The sequence below is a fragment of the Nicotiana tabacum genome, chromosome 2 (assembly GCF_000715075.1).
Source record: "Nicotiana tabacum cultivar K326 chromosome 2, ASM71507v2, whole genome shotgun sequence".
NCBI lineage: Eukaryota > Viridiplantae > Streptophyta > Magnoliopsida > Solanales > Solanaceae > Nicotiana > Nicotiana tabacum.
In genome coordinates, this window is record NC_134081.1 from 98,190,988 (window position 1) to 98,200,502 (window position 9,515).

At 37.1% G+C, this 9,515-nt stretch overlaps 1 protein-coding gene across 1 annotated transcript; it reads left to right on the forward strand.

Moving 5' to 3' along the window:
* Positions 1–7,938: 7,938 nt before the first annotated feature.
* On the forward strand, positions 7,939–9,225 carry LOC107817277 (G-type lectin S-receptor-like serine/threonine-protein kinase SD2-5). Its single transcript, XM_016643076.1, has one exon. The coding sequence runs from the start codon at positions 7,939–7,941 to the stop codon at positions 9,223–9,225; it is 1,287 nt and encodes a 428-aa protein (XP_016498562.1).
* The last annotated feature ends 290 nt before the right edge of the window (positions 9,226–9,515 follow it).

Consider the following 9,515-nt stretch of genomic DNA (forward strand, 5'->3'; position numbering starts at 1 on the left):
TCTATTTACTCAGCCTAATCTGATACATCAATTTAATTAAGAATTTTAACTAATAATAAAAAAAATAATTAAATGGGTAAGTGTTTGGGAGGTTAAAAAATCAAAGAAAGAGAATGACGGGATAAACACATGGTCATTTGTATTAAAAAAAAAACACTCCTATCTCCTCTGATAATAGCTACACCATGTCTCAATCGTGATATTTACCATTAAACTTAGATTAAATATTGAAATTTTCCCATTAACCTTCGTTTTCAACGAGAATTTTAGTTTAATACGAGATTTGGGATAAAAAGATTAGGGTTTGGTTGAAAGAAGAAGACTTACATGAAGAAGAAAGATAATTTTAGAAGAAACAAGAGAAAAAAAAATTCAAATGAAACCCATAAGAATAAAGGAAGAAGAAAGATAAAAAATGAAGAAGAATGCTAGAATACAAAAAAAAAATAGAGGGAAAATACAAATATTAAATTTTTTAAAAAGGTAACAGTAATTAACCATTAGAAATGTTCAAATTGAGGCCATTTTTATATATAATTTCTTCTCCCACGTTACAAAAACACGATAGTTCTTTGAACTATTAACTGTGCAATAGAAAGATGAAGACTTGCCTTGGCTAGACTTATTCGCCAGGTTTGACTGGAAATTAAGCCAGAAGACATGGCCTCAAATTTTCTTTCTTTTAGTAAGCTTATGTTGGATTATTGGACTGTCTTTTGAAGAGTTGATTTCCACTTAACTCAAGCAGATCCTACTTTCTGAAAACCAATCCAATGGTTCTTGATTATACCATTCTTTTCATGGCTAGTCTCCTCATCCTTTCTTCACATCATCTGATTAGTGGACAACCTTCTCAAACTTTTATTACCAATTCCTCCATTTCCTGGATCAACAGCCTCTCCTATGTACTGAATTCAACAGATGGAGTCATTTTGACACCCATCCTTCTCAGGGAAGGCAACGGGACAAGATTTGTTTGTGGCTTCTTATGTGATTACAATGGCGCTGCTTGCTTTTTTGATGTCCTTTTATTCCAAATATCGATTATCCTTATATCGATAATCCGAGATTAGTCTGGTCAGCAAATAGGAATAATCCAGTTAGAGTTAATTCAACCTTGCAACTTAGGCAAGACGGAGGGATGATCTTGATGGACTCAAATGGCACTTTGGTTTGGAATACAAACACAAGTGGAAAGCTTGTTTCAGGCTTCAACTTGACAACAATGGGAAATTTTTTCCTCTTTGGCAAAAGTAATGACTCCATTTGGCAGTCTTTTGCTCATCCTACAGACTGTTTGGTTACTGGACAAAGAATGACTCCTGGACAGAAGCTGATATCCAGCATATCAGCAACAAACTGGAATCAAGATTTGTTCACATTTGAAGTTAAAAGTACTGGCCTTTTTGCATACATTGAGTCAAATCCACGCCAATTCTATTTCCCAAAGCTTTATTCGGACTTAAATGTAATGTTTTCCCTAGGGATGTTATTCCTTAATTCCCTTACCGTGAAGGAGAAGCTGGATTCATGAAATTTGAGGCTGATGGGCATTTAAGGGTGTATTACTGGGAAGGATCATCTTGGTCAAAGGAGGATGATATATTGACAGCCTCCATTGGTGACTATGGATATCCGACTGTATGTGGGAATTACTCAGTCTGTGGAAATGGGCAGTGTAGTTGTCCTCAAACTGCAGTTGGTCAGACAAACTTTCTCCAGCAAATAAATTACAAGCAGCCAAATGAGGGGTGTGTCCTTGTAACACCTGTATCTTGTGAGCATTCCCAATATCATGTTCTTATGGAGCTTAAAGACACGGCTTATATTCCCCTCTATTTGGAATATGGTACCAACAAAACAGATTTGGAAGATTGCAAAAGGTCTTGCTTAAGCACCTGTTCTTGCAAAGCAGCTCAATTTCGATTTAGTGATTGATGTTTGGCATATTTCGATATGTGTTAATGTTACTTTACCCATGCTTTAACCACTTTTTGATGTTATTTAATCTTTAAAACACCCAACATGGTGTAATTATTGGTTTGATGACTAATTAAGTTATGTGTGACGATTTAAGGTGTTCGGAGTGCAAAATATGAAGAAAAGGTGGTTTAGCTAGAGGAAGAAGGGTTGGATGCGTCGCATCCAACCTAGGAAAACATCATCCTGCATGCAACCTTAGCAGTGAAGTTGTGCCATCGCGTCCGCCATCGCGTGCGAAACTGGGAAGTAGAAGTGAAGCTGGATGCGTCGCATCCACCTTCGCAGGCAAAATTGAAATGGAGGACGAGGTGGATGCGTCGCATCCACCTTAGCATCAATCCCTGAAGCCGATTTGGACTAGGAATAGGAGAGCTTTGGCCCACGACTTTTGTACGCAATATATAAGCCAAAAACGCCTCCTTTAGGTTATCTAACATATTGGGAAGAGGAAAAAAAACCAGGAAAAAGCTGTGAAGGCCGGAATTCATCAAGTTTCATCTTTCTCCCACCAAACTTAGTAATTTTTATGTTTCTTTGTATGATTTGTTGTTTGGCTACCATGTCTATGTGGAGCTAAACTTCACGTTCTAGGGTTGTGGTTCTTTCATGACTATTGTTATTCGGATATTGATTTTGACTTCTTGATTTATCATATTAGTTTATTTATTCAATCTTGCACTTAATTATTTAATTGCTTGATCACCAATTGAATATTATCTACGAATCTAGAATTGAACTCGAAAGTGGGAATTCTATATTGCATATAGGATTGAGTAGGGCAAGTTCTTGAACTCGGGCATCGGGGAACGGATTCGTGGTTAGGATAGACATATACCTAATTACCTTGCTTGGTTGATTTACAGGAATTATAAATGCGTTCTTGTTGATTCTAACTCCATAGACATATAGGCGTTAGGTTAGCTTGAATAGGCGAGTAAGAACTCGACAGATTCTTATGAGCAATATTAACCCTGTCAACCAATAAGCTAGATAAATTAGTCGGTCAATTCAATTGAAGAATACAATAGGATTGTTAGATAGACCATAACCCTAGATCGTTTTCATTACATTGATATCATTAAAATCTGCTCGTCCTCTGTTCAAAGTTTATTATTTATATTTTTCTTATTTAATTAGTTAGAATAAAATATTTTTAGATTTAATTCTTATTTAGATAATTAAGATAGGCTAATTTAGTTAATAGCTAATCATAAGTCCTCGTGGGTTCGACATCCGACTTTGAGTCACTTTATTACTTGACGACCGCGTATACTTGCGTGAGTGTGTTTGGTCGCAACAAGTTTTTGGCGCCGTTGCCGGGGACTTAGAAATTTGCTATTTTTCTAGATTAGACATTTTTTTTATCTATTCATGTTTTTTTATTATTTTATTTTAGTTAGTATTTTTTATTTATTTTAGCATGGCATCTTGGAATAAAAATTGTTCGAATGATGGTTATTCTTATTTTGATGATCCTTGTCCATATTGTGGAGGACCCCACTGGTGGAAAAATTGTCAGAATGTTCCCAGGAGCGAGTTGTGCGCACAATCTCAATCCTTTGAGTGGAATATTTGTAATATGTGTGGTGGTCAAGATGGCCATTGGGATGGTTGTCCTAATTTTGTTCATCCTTCTCTGAGCCCTTATTATGATCTTTCTAATGATATTTCTGAGTTTGATAGGGGCAATGAAGTGCAGGATATGGAGCCTGATGCATATATTAGGGATATTCTGAGGCAAGTAGCAGAGCAACAGGATGAACTCAAAAAAGATATGAAAAGAATGAGGGCAGCAATCACAAGAATGAAGGCCAATATGGAAGAATTGAATGAAGAGAGCGAGTACCAGCAAGAGAAAATTTTTGAAAAAGAGGAGATTTTGAGCCAAACTTGGCTGGCAGAACAGGCTGAAAAGTTAGAAATATATGAAACTCAACATGAGGAACTTACTGATGGGATGAGACACTTTATAGAGGGAAGATCTAAACTGGGACAAGGGATCTATAAATTTGTCACTACTATTCACGACTTGCAAGATAAATTAAATGCAAAGGTTGTTGCGTCTATCGCCCAACAAAATAGTAATGAGTTGTCAGAAGCTGAAAAGGAGCTTATACGCCAAATTGAGGAGCTAAAAGTGGAGAGCCAATCATTCGAGCATATTTCTGTTGATGATGCCCATGTTGAGAAAAGTACACTAGAGCCATGCGAGGTAGCAGATAATGTTATATTTGAAGACTCTAATGTGTGCACATATGAGGATATAAATAGTAATACAATTCTAAAGTTGGGGCGTGTTGATCCTCATTCTAAATATTTTTCGACATTGTATTTGGATGATGACATGGAAATCGAGTCATCTAAGCCTTTGGAGGAGTCAATGGAAGAGGAACATGATGCCTATATTTTTGAATTTGTCATGCCAAAAAGCAAAAAATACATTCCTCATCTAAAGGCCGAGAAGTGTAGAGTGAAAAATTTATTACTTGGCCTGGTTATCTTTGTAGCCCCACCACTGGAGCATAGCCGCAAACTGGATGCCATGTTAGGGGCTCAATTCATAAGTTCGAGGTGGAGGCAAAAAGTGGTTCACGTCGTGCCGCTACGTTAAATCAGGCGCTTGTTGGGAGGCAACCCAGCGTTACTGCTTTCTTCTATTTTTGTTTACTTTTTATTTTATTTTATTTTTATTATTTTGTAGTATTTATTTTTGTTTTGTAGGATTATGAGCATAGGAAGCAAAGCCATTAGAAGAGTGCAAAAGCGAGCTAGATGGTGAGGACTAAGTGTGGGGTGCCCACACAAAGGACGATGCCTGGGAAGTCTGAGTACCTCGTGAGCCGCTATTGCTTCGGCCTTTGGCCTACCAGGGAGTCTCGTTTACCCTCTTATTATTTATAATGTGCATTGAGGACATTGCAAAATTTTAAGTGTGGGGTGAGGAGATCGTTTGGATAAGTTTCTGTGCTATTTTAGCTTAGTTGTAGTACTCATTCTTAAGTGTAGTAGCTTTTGTGAAAAAAAAAAAAAAAAAAAAAAAAAAAAGTATCTTTGTAGATAGTAATAATCCCCTGTGGTTTTTCTTTGTGCCTCGGTTCTTTTCCATGGGATGTAGTTTGAACCGGGTAATTTTGTTTTCTTTTTAGAGTAGAGTAGGAATGTAGGGAATAAAAGGAGGAAGAATGATGAACCTAGGTGACCTTGACTTGGTTGATACTGGCATATTTAAGCTTTTACATATGTAATATCTTCCCTTCTCACTCTGAAATTATTGATGATGCCTTGTTAAAACGGATAGCATGTTTTGTTGCAGCCTATTTCTCATTTTTCTTGACTTGTGTTCACTTTACGTTTAATGTTTAATATCTCGTGGCTCCGTGAATACTTGCATTGTTTGAGAGTCGGAATGTAACCGTCCTTAATGAGTCATGTGCCATGTGTGGTGAGGTTTTTGTGTAGTCCATGTAGTGTACTTGTGTCTAGAACTTGCCCGGTATGTGAGTTGAAGCGAAATTTTAGGTGATGCTCGGTTTGAAAAATGATTTTAGGCTTTCTTTGATCTTTTTGAGCTTATTGCTTATCACAAATAAAATCTATCCCTAGTTAACCCTTTTGAGCCTGTAGACCTTTTATTTGGTACCCACATTACAAGCCTATACCCTTTTTATTCTTAATTGACATTGTTTTGATCCTTTTACCTCTTAAAGCACTTTAATTGTTAGATTAGCGCTAAAAGAAGTAAGAAGGGACTAAGTGTGGGGTGGCTTTTGAGTGGAACCAATAAAAGGAAGAAAGGTGCACTTGTTTTGTAAAATAATATACTACTAGCGAAAATTGAAAAAAATAGTTGAAAAAAAAAAAAAATTGGAAAAAAATATAAATGAATAAATTGTTGTCTTATTCTTGCTAGTGGGTATGAATTAAAGTAGTGCTTAAAGAAAGAGGAAATATTGTTGGGGTGATATTATTTGTGAAATTGAAGTGGTGTTGAAGAATTTGCGCTTAAGTTATTTGATGATGTGTTAAAGTGCTTAGGAAGTTGAGTCACTATTCCTAAAATATATCCTACCCGTCCCTTAGCCCACATTACAACCATGAAAAAAGTCCTAATTGATTTTAGATCGAGCGAGCTTACATTAGTAGAGATTTACATTAAGGGCAAGCCTATGGTACCAACTGCATGCATGCGACTTCTTTTGTGAGAGTGAGCGATTTTCTTTGTGAGCATGAGATTCGAATGTGTGGATTGATTCTACTCTCTTTGCTTTTGTTGTGAGGGCACATGGTTTCACGAGGGATAGGTAACGTTATTAGACTTCTCTATGATGTTGGTTGTTCAAGCCATGAGTGCATTGTGACATTGAGTCGGTTTTTGAGGTTAGGATTGTTGTGAGCATGTTGTCTTTGTTCGAATATGTTTAAAGAAGGGCATAAGAAAAGGGAAGTGTGTTGATGCATAGTCTAGAGCCTAATTGTAGCAAATAACCACGGTCATAGGTGCAGTGTGCTTTGAACGATAAGAGTTTAATTTTGTTTCGTCTACTATATGATGGTTTGTTCGAGGACGAACAAAGGTTTAAGTGTGGGGTAGTGATGTTTGGCATATTTCGATATGTGTTAATGTTACTTTACCCATGCTTTAACCACTTTTTGATGTTATTTAATCTTTAAAACACCCAACATGGTGTAATTATTGGTTTGATGACTAATTAAGTTATGTGTGACGATTTAAGGTGTTCGGAGTGCAAAATATGAAGAAAAGGTTGTTTAGCTAGAGGAAGAAGGGTTGGATGCGTCGCATCCAACCTAGGAAAACATCATCATGCATGCAACCTTAGCAGTGAAGTTGTACCATCGCGTCCGCCATCGCGTGCGAAACTGGGAAGTAGAAGTGAAGCTGGATGCGTCGCATCCACCTTCGCAGGCAAAATTGAAATGGAGGACGAGGTGGATGCGTCGCATCCACCTTAGCATCAATCCCTGAAGCCGATTTGGACTAGGAATAGGAGAGCTTTGGCCCACGACTTTTGTACGCAATATATAAGCCAAAAACGCCTCCTTTAGGTTATCTAACATATTGGGAAGAGGAAAAAAAGCCAGAAAAAAGCTGTGAAGGCCGGAATTCATCAAGTTTCATCTTTCTCCCACCAAACTTAGTAATTTTTATGTTTCTTTGTATGATTTGTTGTTTGGCTACCATGTCTATGTGGAGCTAAACTTCACGTTCTAGGGTTGTGGTTCTTTCATGACTATTGTTATTCGGATATTGATTTTGACTTCTTGATTTATCATATTAGTTTATTTATTCAATCTTGCACTTAATTATTTAATTGCTTGATCACCAATTGAATATTATCTACGAATCTAGAATTGAACTCGAAAGTGGGAATTCTATATTGCATATAGGATTGAGTAGGGCAAGTTCTTGAACTCGGGCATCGGGGAACGGATTCGTGGTTAGGATAGACATATACCTAATTACCTTGCTTGGTTGATTTACAGGAATTATAAATGCGTTCTTGTTGATTCTAACTCCATAGACATATAGGCGTTAGGTTAGCTTGAATAGGCGAGTAAGAACTCGACAGATTCTTATGAGCAATATTAACCCTGTCAACCAATAAGCTAGATAAATTAGTCGGTCAATTCAATTGAAGAATACAATAGGATTGTTAGATAGACCATAACCCTAGATCGTTTTCATTACATTGATATCATTAAAATCTGCTCGTCCTCTGTTCAAAGTTTATTATTTATATTTTTCTTATTTAATTAGTTAGAATAAAATATTTTTAGATTTAATTTTTATTTAGATAATTAAGATAGGCTAATTTAGTTAATAGCTAATCATAAGTCCTCGTGGGTTCGACATCCGACTTTGAGTCACTTTATTACTTGACGACCGCGTATACTTGCGTGAGTGTGTTTGGTCGCAACAGTGATCGTGCTAACACAATGGGTAACTGCGTACTGTTGAATCAAGTGTTTTCGCTCTTGAACAATGATGGAGCACTCAATAAAACCACTCTTTTTATCAAGGTGCAGAACTCTTCTAACCTACAAGCCTCTCCATCGCTTGCGTCTTCAGAGAAGAAACCAAAGCGTGTGGCAACGATAGTACGATCCGCTATTGGAGCTTCGTTTGGTTTGCTTTTCATGGTTTTAACTTGCTTTGACTTTCTTTCCAGAAGGAGAAAAGGACTCGAGGAAGTGGAGGAAGAGTTCCTTGACCATGTACCAGGAATGCCTACAAGATTTTCTTTTGAGGAACTAACTGTTATGACAGAAAATTTCAGTAAGAAACTTGGGGAAGGAGGATTTGGTTCTGTATTTGAAGGAACAATGAATGATGGCACTAAAATAGCAATGAAGCGTCTCCAAGGTTTCGGTAATGTGAAGAAATCATTCTTAGCTGAAGTAGCAACAATAGGTAGCATTCAACATGTCAATCTAGTAAGCCTTGTTGGATTTTGTGCTGAGAAATCACACAGGCTTCTGGTTTATGAATACATGACCAATGTCTCTTTAGATAGGTGGATTTTCCGCAGAAAGCAGGAACAATTTCTCACATGGGATGTCAGGAAAAAAATCATATCAGACGTCGCCAAGGGCATCGCTTACTTACATGAAGATTGTAACAACAAAATTATCCATTTGGATATCAAACCTCAGAACATTCTTCTTGATCATAATTTCAATGCAAGAGTATCAGATTTTGGGTTATCAAAGCTCGTGGGAAAAGATGAAAGTAAGATAGTTACAACAATGAGAGGAACACCAGGATATTTAGCACCAGAATGGTTGAACTCAGTCATTACAGAGAAAGTAGATGTTTATAGCTTTGGAGTTGTGATCTTGGAAATCATCTATGGCCGAAAGAATTTGGATCGTCTTCAAGATGAGAATGATATGCATTTGCTAGGTTTGTTCAAGAGAAAAGCAAAAGAGATACAACTCTTGGAAATGGTGGACAAGAACAGTGAGGATATGCAGCTCCACAACGAAGAGGCTGTGGAAATCATGAAGATTGCAGCATGGTGTTTACAAAGTGATTATACTAAGAGGCCTTCGATGTCATTGGTAGTTAAGGTGTTGCAGGGTTTAGTGGCTGCTGAAACTGACTTGGATTACAGCTTTCCATATCCACCATTGAGAAGAAGAGTTGCCGAAGATAATCAAGAAAGGGAAGCTGCGGTTTGTATCAGCTTACCAGTTCCTTCAGAGTTATCAGGACCTAGGTAAATTGCTGGTTAACTTCCTCCATCACTTGCTTTTTTGTTCTGTTATAAAGTACTACAATTTCAATTTTTATGACCAGATTTTTGATTGTTACTAGTAATATTTATCATCAAGATTGAACAGCTAATGAATCACACGATACGTCCATTCCGTTGAGTTATCACTTGTTATTTGCTGCCATAAGCCATTTTATGTATTTCAGTAGCAACCGTTGATGCATCATTGGGTTGCCTCTTCTTAAACAATGGTGCACACAAGCTTTCCTAGGAAAAAAGAGTATAAGTAACAGCTTC